The 20,213-nt window shown below is 41.9% G+C and overlaps 1 protein-coding gene across 1 annotated transcript in view; it reads left to right on the top strand.

The window, feature by feature from the left end:
* The window catches only part of SPATA16 (spermatogenesis associated 16), an 87,380-nt gene that overhangs the window by 23,212 nt on the left and 43,955 nt on the right, over positions 1 to 20,213 (top strand). Inside the window, exons 4-5 of the mRNA XM_042881041.1 lie at positions 7,688 to 7,833; positions 17,429 to 17,518. Coding sequence (XP_042736975.1) covers positions 7,688 to 7,833; positions 17,429 to 17,518 — 236 coding nt within the window. The remainder of the gene's footprint in view (positions 1 to 7,687; positions 7,834 to 17,428; positions 17,519 to 20,213) is intronic.

Raw genomic sequence — 20,213 nt, 5'->3', positions numbered from 1 at the left:
GGGGGAATGAGCTGGGGTTGGGGGGGTCTTTTCCCCCTGTAATGATTCCATGAAGCATGAGCTCATCATGAAAGATACAAGCTCAGTCTTTTGCTCTACCACTGATATGGTAGATGGCTCAGGGCACATCACTTCTGCCTGGAGAAACAAAGGGCTTTTGTCAAAGTGAGCCAGCTAAAAACCCTTGGGTATCTGATCCCCACAGCTCCCCGAGTGCATCACAGGCCTTGAGATACCCAACAGAAGGTCAGTGCAGAAGTGTGATCCCACCTCCTGCCTCTCCCTGTGAAGCGATGCCTTAGAGCCTGGTTTGAAGAGGAGTTCCTGTGATATCCAGGGCCCTGAGAAATTGAAGGCATTCATCCTCCCAAGCTGCCATCTGCTCCTGGAAGGGATCTTACAGAAACAGGGAGGGCAGCGCAATCCGCTTTTAATTTGTGGCTATGGGTGCTTCCCAGCTGGTCCAAAAAGGCAATGACAATCAGCTTAATTTACGGGGAGAAAATTAGGCAGGTTAGGAGATGGTCCAAACACCGAAAGCAGCAAGTGCGGGTGAGCAGCGGGTGCAGAAGGTGCACCATTAACGCATTTTCCCTCTGAACTCTCCTTAAATCACACTGCTGCACGCTACCTGGGCTCTGCAGAGAGAGACGACGACGCAGGCTGAAGCGGGCACCGAATTGGAAAGTGTTCACAGGCTGATTTGAGAGGAACTTTATCCATGAGGACAGTTTAGAGAAAATGTGTTATTAAAGTACTTTATTTCCATTTAGAGATTCACACAGGCATGCACAGACAGTAGGTGGTGACAGCTGCTACCAGAACCATTTGTTATCTTACTCCTGTTCAGCTTTTGACAGTGTAAAATGAATATAAATGCTGAAAAGCTTTACAGAGGTGAACCAAACAATAAAAAGTAGGGGGAGGATGAATTCTGTTTAGGTTACTTTAGGGATGAGCTTTATTTCTGTTTATTCCTGAGGCGTGGAAATGCGCCGCATTTCTCACACTGACAATAATGCTGAGGAGATCCGTGTTGGAGTTTACCAAATCCCCACAGTCCTGAGGTAAGGGCAGAGGGGAGAGCCAGCCTTGCAGCTATCTTTAATGCCATACTCAGAAATGGCATGAAAATACAGCTTCAGCAAATTATTGTTTTTCCCTAATAATCCTGTCCATCAAAGTGGAGTGAGCCTTTCACATTGTTTGCCTTAATAAAAGTGCTGGTGAGATATCTCTGTGTTTGGATTTAGTGGTAGCAAATCTCTTGGCATCAAAGGGATTCAATTAGTTGGCCTGAAATTATATTGCTTTTTCCAAGCAATCATGACAGCTCTCAAAATCTTGCTACAATGCAGTCACATCACACCAGCTGACAGTTGCCACCAAAAAATAAAATTAAAAAAAAAAAAAAAAAAAATCCTTTTGGCCAGCTCCTTCCGTGAATGCTATTGAAAAAGACTGATGCTCCCGCTTCCAGCGCAGCAGGCATCTCGAACTGCAGCCTATCAAGAGGAGCTACTCGTATCCATTTTGACTTTTGTCTGACTGTTCAGTTTTCATACAGAATATTTACACCATTTTTGCTTTGGTTTGATTTTGGATGGACTCACATTGGAGGGCTGACAGAGCCTGCATTACAAAGGCAATCTATAAAGGAGGCTTCAGTACACAGTACAGAATATAAAGTTCCTTGGAAACTATTGTAGTATATTGATTCTGCAATATATGTTTCATTAGAGAGCTTTGGGGGTTTGCTTTCTTTTTTGTTCTTCACTCCTCTCACCCTGGCAGTACTGATAACGGGGGGCACTCCATGAAATAGAGGCTGGTAATGAGAGGCACTGATTTATGGCGTGGCACACAGATTAAGCTGAAGTCGAACGGATGACATTTTCCTAAAGCCTTTGTTCCCGATTTAAGTGCTCTCAAAGCAAATTATTTACGAGAAAAAGACCCCCGAGTTTGCACTGGGGGAAGGTAAAGCCTTTATCTGAATCCATGCCAATAAACAGGAATGACTTTGGCTTAGGAGTGCTGCAGGGAACATCGTTATCTTCCATGGGAGGGAAAGATTCACATCAAGTTTATTTGTATAAAGCAGCATCCAGCTATAAATGAGAACAAACCAAATTGCTTTATCCTCTAAATTTTGTGGGCACTTGAAGTCTCAATTTAGATTTGGATTTCTTTAATATTCTGCCCTACATGGACACCAAATCTCTTTCACACACGTGTGGTTACGGAGACACCTGCAAAAAGGGCTGCTGAGGAAGTGAAGCCTTAACACAGAGGAGGCTCCAAATGGACCCAATGGAGATGAGGAGAGTGCAGGATGGTTCCCACCCGATGCTGATCCCACCTTGAGGGCAGGCAGCCTGGAGGTTCACCTGGTGCTCACCAGGTCTATGCTTCTCTGGCAAACACTGTCTTTTCTTGGAAGGGCAATAGGGATCGTTCCTCAGAACTTGGAACATCTGAGGTGCATTGGGCTCTCTGCCAGCTCTGTATAACCAATAATATCCCCAAAACAGCACATATGCCCCACACATACATTACTGTTACAGAACCTGGTGCTATTCCTCATAAAGCAGCTAATATGTCAGAAATATCATATGTACATATTATTTAAAAAAACCCACGGCTGAGCACATTGCAGGAAGCAAATTTAGCTCTTCTTACCTGACATTTGCATTCAGATTCAGTAGTGAACTATATATTTTCAATATGTTCTTAGAAAGTTATTTACACAAATCTCATTAACAATAAAGATGGTGATTTTATATACGATTCCTGCTCTGCTGACTGAAATTACATACCAAGGCTTTAAACAGAAGCTGGAAAGTTATGCTGCATGAAATCATATCAGTCAGAGCAAATTCTCTCTCTTTATCGTCCACGCTGATTATTTTTTTCCCCCCACTCAGACAAAACCATCATTATCTGGCTGCATTGTACTGGTTTTCTGCACTATTTTTGATATGCTTAATAGTCGTAGGGACCAGAACGCTCAGCAATATACAAAAAGCACTGTTTTCAGCCTGCAGTCAGGTTCTGGAAGTTATTTCCAGAAGCAGTGTTCCTTCAGCAGACATTTTCTGGGAGGCAGGCAGTGCTGGGCTGGCCAGGTGCCTGATGCACCAGGCTGGGTGCTCGGATTGCTCTGGAGCCAAGGCGTCAGGTTAGCGCTGCTGGCTGGTTGGGAGCAAGGCGCTAATTGAATCTCTCTTGCCTCTTCAGGTTTGTCCCTCTGATTAACCACTCTAAAAATCTCTCCAGGGAAAGCCTCAAAAGTTCCCTCTAAAAGAGAGAGGTGCAATTAAACAGCCTTCTGCTGAAAGGATAAATAAAACATATAAATATTCCAAGCACTCAGCTGCAGCAAGGCCAGCAGGTCACTCCTGCATTCCAACTTGCTCCCAACCCTTTTGTTCTGGCAGAGGAAAGCACCAGTAGTCTCAAAGTTGCCATGGAATCTTACTTGACCAGATTTATTCATTTTCCCAGGCAGTTGCTGAGTTAAATTTGCTACCACCACAATCTATATTTGTATCTACATTCACACACATAGCGAGATACCTACTGGATATATAATTTCTTAAGGCAAGCTGTATTCCTGACTTCAGTAGCCACCAAACATATAGCAGCAATTAGCAGACTGCTGCTTTCATCCGTTATATCCAATTGAGCCTTTCCCCTTCTTCCCAGCAAATGCAGCAGCAAGGCAGAAACACCAATACATCATCACCAGAGCTCTAATTCTACTCTTCCAAGCGCAACCCACACTAACTTGATGCCAGCTTCCAGACCAGAATTTCCCATCTTTTACCAAAACCACGGTGGGTCCAAGGGGGAAACTCCTCCTCTCATTCTCATTAGCTAACACCTGGGAGGTCCTTACTTTATAAAATTTCCATGCTTGCCGCTGCCAAAATTAAAGCCTTACTACCACAGCAAGATCTATGCTAAGTTCACAGTGTCGCAGCTGTACTGTGACCTCTGACCGAGCGCTTCATCACAAGCATTTATATGACCGTGATTTCGGCAACACAGTTACAGGCTCATACGCACTGAAAGAGAAACCTCCCTTATCAGTAGAATTTAAATGCAATTAGTGTCAGTTCACCACTAATTAAAAGATTGCAGGTACCACTTCCATTCTTAACATCTCCTATATACACATCGGAACTCTCTAAATGGATCGCTGTGCAGACTCCTGAAGTCCCAGTATTACACGTGCACAAAAGCTGCACTGGGTCCTGCACTTGTAACAAGGGCCCCTATGGGAACAGAAATAGGCTTTGGCAGGAATTTCAAAATTAAATATTATTTCTGGAAAAACATCCCTGTCTACAGGGGTGCTCTCAGGTACTCTTGAGTTTGGAAGGGTGAAATACTGTTACATTTCTTACTTATGGTCAAGGATATAAAACAGTACCTTGCAGGATTTTATTACCAGATTGCCTGTAAAGCTTGATGTTTAAATTGTTTTATTTAACTACATAGCATATGAAACCTTTTAGACACGGACAAGATTTCTGCAGATCGAAAAGTGTACCAAAGTCTCAGGTAAAATGTAACCCCAAATATCCCAGTTAGGAATTAAAATCAAATTCAGTAACATTACTCTGCAAAAAAAAAAAGCTCTGATGGTTAAAAAAAATAAAAATAAAAATCTGTGCCTTTCCAAGCCCTTCAGTGACATCTGTATCTGGATATCCTCGTGACAAGACCTTCAGATACATGGAGGAGTGGGATGGAGCTGCTTTTACCTTATACTTAAAGCAAGCACTCCAAAAACACCAACATCCCTTTTGATCTTTAAAGATAGAGATATTGAACTGCAGTAAGATCAAAAAAACTTAATGCTGCTGGGTGAGACAAGAAAATTGCAAACTAATCTCCTCCTTTCTCATTATGTCTGTGCATGGCACAGCCTTCCCTCTTCCCTTGCTCTCAGTCTAACAGGTTTCCCAGAATTACAACAAACTGTCTCTACAGAACCTCCTTTGGATCCCCAGAAAATCTCAAAATGCTTTACCAGATTCCCTACCCAGCAGCACATGGAACAGTGCAAGGAAGTGATCTCGCTCCTGATGCAGTTGTGTCCTTTTAGCAAGAGGTCAGAAAAATGCAATAAAGGCTGAAGAAACAAATGCAAATTTATAATCTCTGTCAGAACTTGTGCTTGTTGTGCTACATTTAGATGCTTCACCCAAAAACCCTTTTGCACTGGTGTCTATATTGCTTCCAGAACCAGACACTTCTGCCAGTGCTGCCTCTTAACTGATTGCACATCTCACTAGCTGCTTATACTAGGGCTACCTTGAATATCCATAACCCTGCTAACTGTAAAATTAGGCCAAATCTTGCTTTTGCAGTGTGCTGTTGGTGTTTGGAACTAGTGCAGAGGAGCCCACTTCAAATCCACTGATTCCACAATAGAAATGCTGCATCAAAAAAAAAGCACACCCAACCAAATGGTCAACAAACTGAAGCAAAAACCCTTGGAATATTGCTCTGATTTTGTGTGACAAGACACTGAGTTATTGTGCTACTCCACGATCCCTCTAAGAAGACCTGTTAGAAACCAACTGCACTGTACTTAAAACATGTTTGCTAAACCCTTATCTGCTTAGATATGGTTTACAGAGAGTTGTGTTTTTCCTTTTGTCAAAGATAACGGAGGGGTTGCACAGGTCTAGACATAACTCCTCAATATCAGCAGTAAGCATCAAGGAAACTCTGAATTGCAGCACTTCACACTGAAGAGATCACTAAATGATTCTTTTCTTCTCACAATCATTCAGAAACTTGAAAGTCAAGGGAGTAGCCTCAAAGCTCTAATTCCCGTAAATTTAACAGAGGTCACAGCTTGGCCAATTCGGCTGAAAAGTGTTATTACAGAAAAACTTGATGATACTTTTATGTTCACTGATGTGCACATAATTCTCTGGTTTTTAGGTACATATAGCACGTCTTTCCCATAGAGACACTTCAGCAGATATATGTGGTACCATGAGCTAAGTTAAAAGTGATGAATTCTCTGATTTATAACTTCTACTGATAACAAGATGATAGAAAAACTTAAATGTATGAGTGTCATTACATACACTGTGCAACTTGCTTGGCAGAGAAGGGATGTGGAAAATGAAGATATTTATCACACCTAAACTAGGGGGACAATTTTTGTATGACCCACAAAAAATTGAGCTGATCTCTAACCAAGGCACAAAATCTTAAAGATGGGGCTAGCTTTGTAAGAGATGAGAATGGATGTGGATCTGCAATCCTGCCTACTTCTAAGGATCACATATAGGAGGAAGGACGCATGTGTAGAAGAGCTGTTTTCCTAACAGATTTAATCTTCTAGAGAGATCTCAACGCTGAGTTGTACTTCCATAAGATCAGCCACTGGATGTTAATTAAGAAAGCACAAGAAACTAATCAATACAACCAGACTTGGTAGTAACAAGGAGCTTGACAAACAAACCATGTCCTCCTTCCACTCTATAACTTTGGTGACCAGCAGAAGTAGGCTCAAGTGAGAATCCTTTGGTTATAGCCCATTTGAAGCAGAGGCTGCACTCAGCATCAGTAGGCTGCACTTCCATCCCAGTGTTGTCAGAGTGCTTGGCTCTGGTCTGAGTGCGATCTGAGACATTAAGCATACCACCCAGCTAAATATAAATTTGTTATTCTTCATTAGAAAGCTACTTTTAATGTTGATTTGCAGCGAAGTCATTTAGGCAGATGAAATCATTGCACACTGAACAATCCTGTTAGAGATGTTTATCCAAGCAAAGGACATTCAATTGCACTTTCATTAGTAGGACTGTATCGTTATTGTCCTTAAAGACAAGGCTCTTAGATTTAATCTATTTGTTTACAGTTGTATCTAATTGCTGACAGTTGAATTTTGTTAATAACTAAAAGCTAATTTTTTCCTATTCTCGGGCATTACAAAGATCAGGTTTCCTGCAGAGTAATAACACACAAGCATCTGAGGACCAAAGGTGGTCCTGTCCAGTGTCATAGCTCTGCTGGTGCTAAGCACTCTACAAAACTCTAAGGAGTTACCTATTCCTAATGATACACATTATGAAACAGAGTGAATCTCTGGTTAAATGATTTCCTGTGATGAACAGCAGGTGATTTATCTTTGAAGATCAGTGTATTCTTATTTAAAACAAAGGATCTTTTTCTCTGCTAACTTCTGCGTGGCTTGAGAAGATGGGAGAGACAGTTGATCTCATTCTTTCTACCATCTATAGCTCTCTACTTTCCCACCTGCAGGACTAAGGCAGCGCTCACTGCTGGTGGAGCTGAGATAAGTAAATGGCTCTTTCAGACTCCTCCTTCAGCCTCGGTCTCAAGACAGCCAGATTTCAGGAGCCTGGAGACAAGACTTTAGATTTTGAAAATGGGGGGAAAATATCATGTCTAACAGCTCTTTTTAGCTTTTACCTTGTTATCTACTCTCTTCTCTGTCCCTCCAAGGAAGATGACATTGCATTTTACCTCATGCTCCCATATATTTGTACTGATTGCTGTGGTGTTAGCTGTAGTTAAGGTCAGGGTATATTTTACTTAGAAGACAGTTTTCTCCATTTATCAGTTACAAAATATACTTCTAACAGAAGATGTATTACAACATCAGTAAACAATGTTTTTGTTTCTTGCAAAGCTTTGCAGTAAAGGTGCTGCCATAGACAAGTCCTCCAAACCATCTCCAGAAGACATTTCCAGTATTGCCAGTTTTATTGAGACGAAGCTTGCAGCCTGCTACTTAAAATTGAGGAAGCATGATCTTGCTCTGAATCATTCACACAGGTAAAAAAAATTTTATTGATCAGATAGGCTGCAAAAACTGGAAACAAAAACCTGAACAAATACTACGAATACATCTTGTGCAAGAAGAATCAGTCTAATGATGAGAAAAGAAGAATCAATAAACCACCACTTACATACCACGCTGATGTTTAGGACAGATTAGTTCTCAGAATTTCAGACATCAGGCTGCAATAGCACTATCTGCATTGCTGCTTTGATAGTGCAGCAGGTAGAGGTACATTGATGAGTCACACAGATAGCTCAGGGCATCCTAAGATTGAAACTGGACAAATATAAACACACTCAGCCTTGAGTGGCCGTAATGATATTATGAGCTTTTGAACTTTCTCAAGCCAGATTAGGTCAGGGATGGCTTCAAGATATTTTTATTAGATAATTCCTTCCTGAGCTCAGTTGTGATCCACATCAGTTGTGATCCACATCAAAGGCCAGCACCACATCAACACATAAAGAAGCCAGAAACAATGCTTGCACATGGTGGTATTGAGATTCCCATTTATTTCAAATGAGTTAGGATTTTGCTGGGTTTGTGCTGCCTTTAATTAGCATTCAGGCATAACAGTAGTTTCCATTAAGCACATGCCTGTCCTGCCAGCATCACTTCATTACTGAGGTCTGTTCATTTTTTCCATTGTACAAGATGTATTACGATGGACACTGCAATTAGTGCAGGGTGAGTTTTTCACACAATCATCTCAAATGAATGCAACTACAAAAGAGTAGTTACACCAAAAGAGGAGGCACATGCTTATGCCTAATTCACAAGAGACAGCAGCAAAGAACAATGTGCTAGAATAGCAACGTGATGCTGTCATGGCAGCAGGTTCATTAGGTTTGCACAAGCAAATGAAGCCATGGGAAGGCTGAGAATCCTGACATAATGATGAGATCATCATCTCTTAACTCCACTTCTTTTTAATCCTTTCCCCAAGCACTTTGTCTACAAAGCCTACCTAGGGCCAAACACCATGAGGGGGTCCATCCTTCTGACTAGCTCCAATGACCATTCTGTGTTGATAGGGTGGTGAGGCACTGGAACAGGTTGCCTTGAGATGTGATGGATGCTCCATTCCTGGAGACATTCCAGTCCAGGCTAGATCAGGCTCTGAGCACCTGATCAAGCTGTAGATATTCCTGTTCATTGCAGGGGAGTTGACTAGATGACCTTTAAAGGTCCTTTCCAACCCCAAGGATTCTGTGATCCTGTGTCTTCAATGCCCGTGCTCTTGGGCAGCCCAACCTAGAGTTTGGCAAGCTGCTCCATGGCAGGGGGGTTGGGGCTAGATGATCTTTAAGGTCCCCTCCAACCCAAGCATTCTGTGATTGTATGAGCGGCTGCGCTCCAGGACACACCTCTCGGGCAGATGGACTGTAGTACGTTCAGTTGAAGTACTCTAACCAAAGCATAGGAAATGGGGAAGGCAGATAGAGCCCCTAAAACAACACATTCCTCACGCAAACTACAAAGCAACTACATTTTCTCATGACTTCCCAAAGATCACGCTAGTGGAGAATAATGAAGTTTCACTGGACTCTAACTTTTGGAAAAGTGGTAACAATATCTCTAACTGTGAATTTCAAGAACGCTAAAATAAGGAGTAGTGCTTGTAATACTACGGAAACCAACCCCTATTCAGACATGCTTTGGTTTCAATTGTCTTAAAACAGAAACCGTGACCTACAGAAACCACAATCTACAGAAAAAAAAAAAAAAATGAATGCAGTCAGATGGGAATTGCTGAAAAAAATGGAAGGAGGGAGAAATTCTTCACTCTTCTGTCTTATATATAATTATAACAGTCTGTTCTTAACTTTAGCGGCATAGCTCAGAGAAAAGTGGCAATCAGTAATGCCTATTTTCAGTATAATTCATTTAATAACTTGCAGAATGGGAACAAAGCTGCTGACAGTATTTGTTACGTTGTAAACTGCAGGAACTGATACACATAATATACCAGCGAAAAATATTCTGAGATATCATTAACATAAAGGCAGAACCTGAAAGATAATCAATAGCTATATTTCTTCAAAAAGAACAAATACATTACTTTGAGGCCTCCTACTAAAAATAGCTTATTGCCATCAGTTAAATAGCACATACAGAATTTTTATTCCCACTGAGTTTTCATGTCATCACCACCTTGTAATGGTTTGCTGGTAATCCCTTGGTATTAATCATGAATCCAAATTAAAATATTCATTTCTGCATTTATTTGCATTTACTGAACTATTCTTTCTTTAATTTCATGTAAATTTCACAGCTCCTGCATTTAGTTCTAGAGCCCGATTAACCAAAAATCAGCTTTAATATTCTCATACGCATCTGTATCAAATATATATAAGTGCTTTTTGCTTGGCAAGAATCTTGCAAAACACCACAACTAAACAGAGAAAAATCCCAGCAGCTCAGTTTTTTAAAATGTTCGATAATAGGCATCTGCAAAGGGACAGCTATCCTGGTCTTAAAAAAAATTAAAATGAAACAAAGAAAGGAAAGGGAGTACACTTTCCATCACCAGACAGATGACAGAATTATCCTGCGTGAGAAGCAAAAAGTCTGGGATTGCCTGCAAACTGGAAATTGTGTCCTCAGGATTCTTAACATCAAAATTTGAGGCTGTCTTTAGCATCACTGGTATAAATGAGGATCATGATGGGGTTCTGGTTGCTTCTCAGACTGATATAAAGTATTTGTCCTTTGTGATGAAATACTATTAAAAAAGCCACCCCTTATCTGTCACAGCTCTGAGGAAATTTGCCATGGGTCGACCTCACCAAACAGCATCTGCAGTAACCTACTTGACCACCACATTTCATCATAAGATAGCCATCAAAATAATTCCTAACTTGCAGCCTGAAGCTATAAAATGAATCACACAATATTTACATGCCCTGTGGTCCTTTTGGCCCAGACATTATGGCATACCAGGGTTTAATGATCTTAATAACCCCATATGGCTCACTGGTAAATTAGATTTTCCTTTTGGTTGCAGAAGGCAATTTTCAATTATAACAGATGGCAAAACAGCAAAGGTCTGAGAAGGCGAGAACTGACTAAGAAACCTTAGATTACTACTTCAGATCTACGCTGCACTGCGTAATACCAGTGGATGGATTTTTGACCCAAATTAGAGTAATCTTGAAGCAGTGCACAGCATTTGAGCAGTGCAGCCTCTCAATTACATCTGCTCTTCAGAAGGCCGAGGCCCAAAGAGAAATTCATGAAGCTGCAGCCACCTGCTGAAAAGCAACTCGTGGTACATCACATCCGGAACTCGGCAACTGTTAAGATTCAATTTTGAGCAAAATTGGAGAGCGCGATGCTGAACCCTGTGACAACTGAAGATGGAAGGTCTTTCAAAGCACAACATACGTGACTTTGCCCATGAGACTCCGCATCCTCTTAAGGTTTTATTTTAATTTGCTTTTTTCCTCCAAGTGAGATGAAATTATTTCCGTTGACACTATAGGACTCAGCTGCCATGGCCCTCGTGGCTCACAAGGAACATTCAAGGAGCATTCATATGGCTTGACCCAGTTGCTTTAACATAGGAAGGATGCAACCCCAACCTTTGTTCCCTGCTGCCTCCCCAAAAACTGCATCAGGACATCATGTAAGGTCCAGGAAAAGGAAGAGCAATCAGACACTGCTCCATGCATCACTACCACCATCTCTAAGTAATGTTGGAAAATGAGTTCATTACCATGAGGGCTGCTGCGTGGAGCTGTTCAAAAACCTTTGGGGTTAGCAAAGATTTTCCTGTGTCCTTTCAGGCTGCTCCACAGGTCTGACCCAGTGCCAGTCCTCTCCCTCCCTTCCAGAAAGGCTGCACATCGGGAACGCAATAAATCTGTGAAGCTTTTCCTGCTCTGCCTTTTTATGTGCTGGATGGAAGGCAGGGCCCTCTAATGCCTCTTGCACAATTCATAGGGAGACGCATGAAGTAGAAAATAGCACCTCTGTTAAGTAGCGCACGATTGCTTTAGTGATGACTTAACAGAGGGAATCTCTTTGGGAGGCACAGTGGGGGAAAATAAACCCAGAGCAGCTGAAGCTTTACAGATTCAGTTCTCAGTCCTCTACTTTTTTTCCCCTCTATGATTTTTCCAAACCCTTTTAGAAGGTTCAAAATAATTATTTCGGATCAAGGTTTATGCAATATCTGACAGAAAAAAAAAATGAAAGGCACCTCAAAACTTGACACTGGAATTATAGGCAGGTTAAATCAGGTCCTTTTCATCGAGATTAATTCTCTGCTTGTTGATTAAAAAAAAAGAAGAAACAATATTCAGCTATGCCATTCCCTGATGTTCCCTATTTTGCACCTTTAAAATCCTTTAAAAAAGGATTGTGTTAAAGCAAGTAGAACAATGCAAAGCTAATGAAATACTAAATATTCAAATAATGCAGCGATGCCATCATACAGCGTAGTCACTGGGCATTGAAAAGGAGAAATAATAGAAGAACTTAAGCACAAGTTTGTAGGTGAAAGCAGGAAAAGGACAAACACAACGTTTGGTGCTGCTAATCTGTGGCAAATCGGTAATGGGCTGTGTACTTTGTCCTAAACTACTCTACTAATCACTTTACCTCCTCAGAAAGAAGAAAAGGAAGAATTAGCATCACCTAATTACTTCAACAATTGTGTCAGGCATATTGCGATATGCATAATAGATGAGATGTTATTAATACAAAGCTATTCCGTTGAGATGCTCTGGATAAGATTTCTTAAGATTAGTTCTGGTTTAAAATTCCTTCTCACGCTACATTTCAAATATTTCTAGGTAGTTCATCTTTTTATTATTATTTTTTTAATTCATTTCTTGAAATTCTCCAATTCTCAGCTCCTAATGCTATCTTATTTCTAGGTCAGTGACATAGTTCCTGTTTTATGGGCGGAGTCTTTCACTACTGAGGGAAAGGATACATTTCTGACTTCAATAACACTACATGGCAATAACATTTATCTGCAAAACACGTGGTATTATTTTACTTAGAAAAAGAGTATTTGGGGAAAAAAAAAAAAAAATCTTCCCCTGCAAAAAATGCTGTTACTTTTTGGAGGAAGAGCTCAGCAGCACTGAGCTATTTTATAAAAGCTGAGATGCGTGATAGCAGCAATCAGAAGAGCTGGTGGTCAAGATAAGAAAATGACATTAGTGTGGCTAGGAAGCGAGCTGGCTACACGTTATGCAAACAATTCAGGAAAGGCAGAGCATCTCCATTTGTGTTAAGAAGTCTAAGGAGCTTTGAAACACAATTTTCTTAAATATCTTTTTGTTCTGGACAGGAAAACATTCTCCTTTGTACCACCTTCACAGCTGAGGAATCAAAACCTCAATAGCACATTTGTCTTATGCTTGCGATTCAAAGCAAATTGCTGCTGCAGAACCTTTTAGCGTGGCAGTTATATTTCACTTCACTGGCAGTGAAAAGGTGTTGTGCATCTGAAAGCTTTATAGGGATCCCTTATTTCCTCCCTTTCTGTCTGTTTAGATATGGAAACTTCACAAGTTTTCTTCTGTGCACAGAAAGTCCTTGTCTGTGGATGCCATAACTGCACATCTTTTTCACTGTACCAGAGCTCCTGTTCCTTGAACCACATAAGTCTGGTAGAAGCTTTCCTGTTTGTAGCTAATGTTTTTGTCTGTGCTAACGACTGTATTAGAAGGGATTCCTAATGAATTGTGAGATTCACACATCCTGTTCTCTGCTAGATTTGCCTCACTAACCAGACTTTGGCACAGCCTCTCCTTCAGCAACATCTACTGAATGGTTCTGGCTCTTTGTCCTCCAGCTTTTTTCCTCTATGTAACTGAAGCTATCTGATTTTGCATGTCACTCCTTTAAACAGAGAGCAGCTGGGGCAGAGAGGGTAGGACGCTCCTTCCCTTGGGAACCACAGGTCTCCAAGCACAGTACCAGCCACAGACTGGCATTGGTGGTGCTGAAAAGAAAGTTGACCCCCATGGATCAACTTTCCAAATCCCAGTGTAGTTGCACATGCAAACTGCAGGAAAATAGGATGAGGTTGATTCCTGGTTACTGTAAGTTCAGGACTGCCTGGAGTAGAGCTGAACTCTTAACCTAGCTGTGATACAGCCCTTGGGATCACTGAACATGCAAGGCAGACACAAACAGATGTAAGAACAGTACTACACCGCAGCTAATAAGCCACCTGCCTTGTATGTGAAATGGAAGAAGAAAGTTGAGCTTCAATCTAATTGTACAGCAGCCAGGAATTGGCAGGAATTACAGCCTGTAAGCATACTGGGGCTGGATCACCAGCGCCACTGATAGGCAGCATCCATCGAAGACAAAAGCAACGTGTTAGCCTACAGCAGCTGAATACCTGGTTCTGCCAAAAGCTAGCTGGCACATGACTCGTGTGGCATTGCATTTGATGCTGTGGTGAACACCTCAGCACCTCCCTTTGAACAGTCCCTGTGCCAGCGAGTGATGTGTGGACATGCAGCACAGCACTGCCATGCCAACAGAAACACGTATGGCTTTTGCACCGAGTTCTTACTTCTGGTAAATCACCTAATTGCTCTCTAATAGTCAACTGTAACTGACTATTCCATGTATTGTTACAGAAGACCACATTGTGCTGAAGGAAGACATGGACAACTACGATAAAGAAAAAGCCTGTCACTCCAATTTAACAAATTATGTCATGTACCTCTACTAACAAGCCAGCTTTTACTTGCAGTAGTAGCACAAAAAAATGAGTTACCTGCTTCAGTAGTGAAGTATATTTTTTTCACTTGTTTCATCTTTAGAATCATCTCATTGACTTTTTCTTGGCCTACAAAGGCCAAATATAAATGATGCGGGGGATTGAAAAAAGTGCCTCTGCTACATGTCAGCCAGATCAGAGTTAAAGCTCCATTGCATTCAGAAGGACTTTGGAGGATGCATTCTTTGTAGAGAAGGCGACGCGATTTCTAGCAGCCAGTTTTTACGTAGCAATCCAAGTTTCTTACCATACCTGATTTCCTAATGCTTGGCAGTAAGACAGAAGGAAACATGTGAAGAGATAAAAACCAATGAACAGTGTGTGCATCTTTGCTTCATGTGCTCCGATTGCTATGATGGAGGCAGCTGATGCCTGCTTCTCCCCCACTCCTTATATTGGGAAGGAAGATAATGGGACAAACACTGTATTATTTTTAAGAGAAGGTGTCAAGATGAAAAAATGAAAATGTCAAAAAAGAGGCTGATATACAGCATTACTTAAGGAGTGTTCTGTTGAGAAAAAGTGACCAAATGATTTACGGAAGGCTTTTAACAGGCAGACTTTGGATTACAACGAAGATGAAAAATAAATGAAAATCTATTTCAAGTTTACTTTAACCCAGCCAGTTGACAGATGGGGGCCTAACCCAGCAAGAACACAGGTCTTAATCTTCAAACGTAGAGTCTTCGTTTGCAGTTTTGTCGATTAGAAGTTACCTCTGTGCAGGATAAGAGCTATCCATATTCAGATACCTGTTGAAACTTTTTCCACCGAGAAGTACACGAAGACCAAAGGGCCACTGCTTGTGCCCATGGCACAAAACATCACACAGAGATCACCCTGTGCGTGCTGCAGCTGGTGTGTCCACTGCCTCCTTCCTTTCCTAATTCTTCTTCCAAGCCTCCCTGTTGAAGCACATCCCTCCTAATTAATTACTGGATTAACCAGCCTAGTATCAGATTGCCCGTGGCTGGAGGTGGGTCCTGGAGCACGGACGTGCTCTCAGCATGCACAGCCTGGCACACTGCTGCCTGCCCAGATGGGTCCCCATCTGCTTCCATTTGGAGTAGAACTTCCTGGAATTAGGGTTTGCCTCTTAACCTGTGTTTGCATAATTCCTTTGCTTCCCACTTTCCACCCAGCTTTTTCCTTTACACCGAGAGCACCTGAAATCACCTGGATCAGATTTAAAACACTAGCGAAAAGCTCTGCACGGTTGCTGTGCTTACATGGCATTAATTAGCACTGATCTACACAGAGGCCACTAAGCTGCAGCTGCATCCATACAGCAAGAGCTACTTTGGGGTAGAAATGTAATGCAGCAGAAATAACTTCCACATATAGGCTCCAGAGAGCCCAGCAGATTGCTATGAAGTCAAAGGTAGCTTTCTTGTGTTTCCCAAGCTATTAGAGCACGACATAATATTTCCTAGTTTAGAATTTATAGATCAAGAGAAGTAGTTGATCTTTCTAAGACCAGTAAGAGATCAAGATGGAAAACAGAGATCTGGTACCCAATTCTTAGAAAATCTACTACAATTCTGTATTTATTATAAGCTTATCACAGTACGTTCTGCTCAAAGACTTACAGGAAAAATGTGTTGCTAACTACCAGGGAATTATTGATTTTTTAATTTTTCCCCTCATAGTGCTATTGCTTGGCTGTGATGGAACCAATAACTTGGATGGAAAAAAAAAGAAAGAAAAAAAAATCAATATTACTATTATCAACTGTTGACTACAGTTTACAGCAGCAATAATCTCCTTTAAAATGGCTTGCAGAAGTACCAGTTGTCATCTAAGTAAGGGATTACAGCTTTGGTCAAATCGTTAAAGGCTGATAGTGTTTGATCTTCTGATGATTTCTTTTTGGTTGAGTTTTGGTGACCATTAAGTTGTCTGAGCTGCAGATCTGAACCACACTTGGCTGAGAACTGCAGCATTTGCAGTTACAAATGATGGTACCATCAGGCTCAGAGATCCAAGATCATCCAGTCCAACCATCCATCTGCCACAATATTTCCCCACTGTAATACTTTATAAAACACATAAGTAATGACAAACATGAGATGTCCCATCCTAGATCATGCTTTATGCACCCTTTATCTAAGCACCAGGAGAAGGGCTGACCAGAGAAGCCAGCCAAATATGTTGGAACAAATTAGATGTAGGTGGAGCTGCCATGGCTGCCATTCCCCTGCACACACCAGAAGGATACCCTGCCTGCCCATCTAACCTCTTCACCTGTCCTATTTTTACCTTCCATCCCTTTATATTGACTATAATTTGTTACACCTGGAACTGTATCTGAAGTTAAGGATATAAGAAACATGCAAAGGTCTTCCCACATAGAACCTACCACTGCTACAAAAAGTAGCTTTTATGATCTTCCAAGTTGACATTCAAATACCTTCTAGAAGCACAGCATTCTAAGCAGACAGTCACACAACTTGCACCCATTTCTGGAGCTAGGGGTAAACAAGCACAATGCTCCATTACAGATTCTTATGTTCAAACTAAAGGCAATACAGCACATCACCACAGAAGCATCTTTAAAAGTGTTTCCATAACAATGCAAAAAAAAAACAAAAACAAAACAAAACAAAAAAAAACTAATGGAACTGCATTTATGGTATAACCACAGTAACAGTTGTAATAAGTCTTGTCACAGATGTCAGAAGGTACAGTTCACATTACATTGGAAGTATCAAGTATGACTGCTGAGGTGTGCAGAAGAGTACACAGGATTCACCCCCATCTCAGTTTAGTTATTACCAGTTTGTAATGATGTAAGAATGTCAAATCTCAACTTCCCCATCTCTTTTCTTTTAAAGAAGCATTATTCTGAACCCAGCCTATTTCCGGAACCACCTGCGTCAAGCTGCTGCCTTCAGGTGGTTGGAGAGATACTCCGAAGCTGCAAGGTACTTGCACTCGTGGGTTTTTCTAATGGCTTCCCTTCATCTCTCTCAATCCAGCTCTCAGTAGCAAGAATATCAAGCTATACCCAGGATTTTCCAAAATGGGTGGGAGATTTGTGTATATGATCCCACGTGCAGTGGAGCTCCAATGCCCCCAGTCAGAGTAACACAAATAATCCCCAAATGACTGGTCACAGTGAGGCCAATGCATATAGGAGCACTTACTGTCAGGCTTAGGAGAGGGCCATGGTCAGGACCCTGGGGTCAAACCTACAAGCACGCATGTATCTTTTGCTCTCTGCATTCTCTCAAGTGGGTGCTGAGAAGGTTGGTGGAGAGGGGGAAATAGGAAAAAAAGAAAAAAGCACTCAAGATCTCAGTGTAAACTGTGGGATGCTGAAAAATTTAGCCTGGGTGCAGCTGATGAGACTACTGGTGTGAACAGAAACTGCTGGCAGAGGAAGATCTGAGAGAGGAAGCTCCACTTGCATTGCACTGCCAAGAACTAAAAGTTTCAACATGCAACTGGAGTTTTTAATCCACTGAACACAGAAAGAAATGCATGGCGGAATGCTGTGGGGGGTTAGCCATGTATCATCATTACTGCTAACATCACTTACAGAGGACTGTTCAGCTGAAGACCACACGGTATATCACGAAGTATTTCACAAATCATTAGCTAACTAATGGTAGAACACTCAGTGTGAATTAGGCAAGAGACTAAGAGGGTCACTTTGCTGATCATTTAAGATGGATGCTAGTGGTAGAATTCTGAAGCTACCAGAATAGCAAGAAAATAGTCTTAGGGAGGGGTAGAAGAAAACTTTTCCAAAGTATAGTCACAGAAAGGGCTTGGGAAGACAAACACCAATTGTCTGTGCTGAACTCCAGCTAAAGAAAAAAGAAAAAAAAAATAGGGACAAAATAGGGAGAAGCGCTTTCTTTCTTCTGGATATGCGTTGAGATGGCATCGCAATAATCTCCACGTATTTTCACATAGAACTATAGAATCACTAAGGCTGGAAAAGACCTTTAAGATCCCCCATCCCAACCCCCTTTCCCAATGCTCACTGCCCACGTCTCTCAGAGCCGCATCCCCACGGCTCTGAACTCCTCCAGGAACGGTGACTCTGCCATTCCCTGGGCAGCTGTGCCAACGGCTGTCAGGATGGGGAGAAACAGTTTTCCAAGATGAGGAAAGAGGTTTTGCTAATTCATTCATGAACGTTAGCTCAGATAAACCTAAGATTTTGGGCTTAGTTGGGTTTGGTTTTTATCTTTCCCCAGAAGTTAAGGCGAATGTTTAACAAGAAAACCACACACTTCTTCAAAAAGTACACTTTCAGAGACTTTTTAAGAAGCAGTACATAAAAACGTCCCTATTTCAGAGAACAGTACAAGAGTAGATGTTCACAAATATTAGGAAATAAAAACAGGGGTCAATGTTACTGCAGATTACCAATCAGTAGGTTTACTACATCAGCAGGCAAGAGGGAACTGTGTCAGCCTTTTTTTCCCCCACATTGAGAAGCTTTCAGGAAACGAAATGATTTTAAATGAGATTATGTATTCTGTAAAGGAGAGGAACGTTCTGACAGATTGAATCCAGAGCAGTTCCAAAAGCAGCAACTATGGCAGCATTCAGAGTTTAGCCTAGTTTAACACGGTGTTATAGCAACTGTGCAGAGCTGCTTCTGCAGATTGTGTTAAACTAAGCTTAGCACCGCTCCTGTCACCTCACTGGAGTCACTGGTCTCAGCTGAACTGTTAATGGTGCAGCACGTACTCTGCCCACTACAGCTCACAGTTGCTCACGTTCAGCAATATCTGGAAATACAGACTTGGTTTTTGTTGGCATAACCTGCTAGTTATTTCAGCTTGCTCTCCGAGCTTTCCTCACCTTCCAGTCCCCCATGTGTTTAAGTGAATATATGCTCTATCAAATACCCCCCAGAACACCATATGGGTACATAAACAGGTTGGTTGTGAATAGCACTGCTGGGCACAAGGGCACAGAAAGAGGGATTTACCTCTGCCTACCTGAGATTCCATGGGAGTTCATCTCTGAGGATGTACCCAACCAAATTCTTTGGTTCAGAGAAAGCCATAAGCTAGAGCGGATCTAGCTGTCACTTAAGCACCTCTCAAGTTCCTTTGCATACAATTTTCACTACTTCTCATCAACCCACAGTTCATAGAATCGTTAAGGTTGAAGATCTAAGATCACCAAGCCCAACCCATCCTACCACACCCACTGAAGGCGTCCTTCACTGCCATATCCCTACAGTCCTTGAACACCCCCAGTGTTGGTGACCCCACCACTCCCTGGGCAGCCTCTGCCAGTGCACCACCTCTCTCAGAATATTTTTTTCCTAATTCCCAACCTGAACGTCCCTTGATGAAACCTGAGGCCATCACCTGTCGTCCTATCAATATTACCTGGGAGCACAGACCAATTCCCCACCACAACCTCCACTCAGGAGCTGCAGGAATCAATGAAGTCCCCCCTGAGCCTCCTCTTCACCAGACAAAACCATCCCAGTTCCCTCAGTCTCTGCATATCAGACTTGGGCTTCAGACCCCTCACAGCTTTGTTGCCTCTCTCTGGACACGCTCCAGTGCCTCAATGTCTTGTAGCGAGAGGCCCTAAACTGAACACCATACTCAAATGGTGGCCTTACCAGTGCTGAGTACAGTT

Source organism: Lagopus leucura, unplaced genomic scaffold (assembly GCF_019238085.1).
Source record: "Lagopus leucura isolate 7727_CA_CO unplaced genomic scaffold, USGS_WTPT01 Super-Scaffold_100029, whole genome shotgun sequence".
NCBI lineage: Eukaryota > Metazoa > Chordata > Aves > Galliformes > Phasianidae > Lagopus > Lagopus leucura.
The sequence above is the reverse complement of the archived record's forward strand: the minus strand, read 5'-3'. Positions and strand labels throughout refer to the sequence as shown.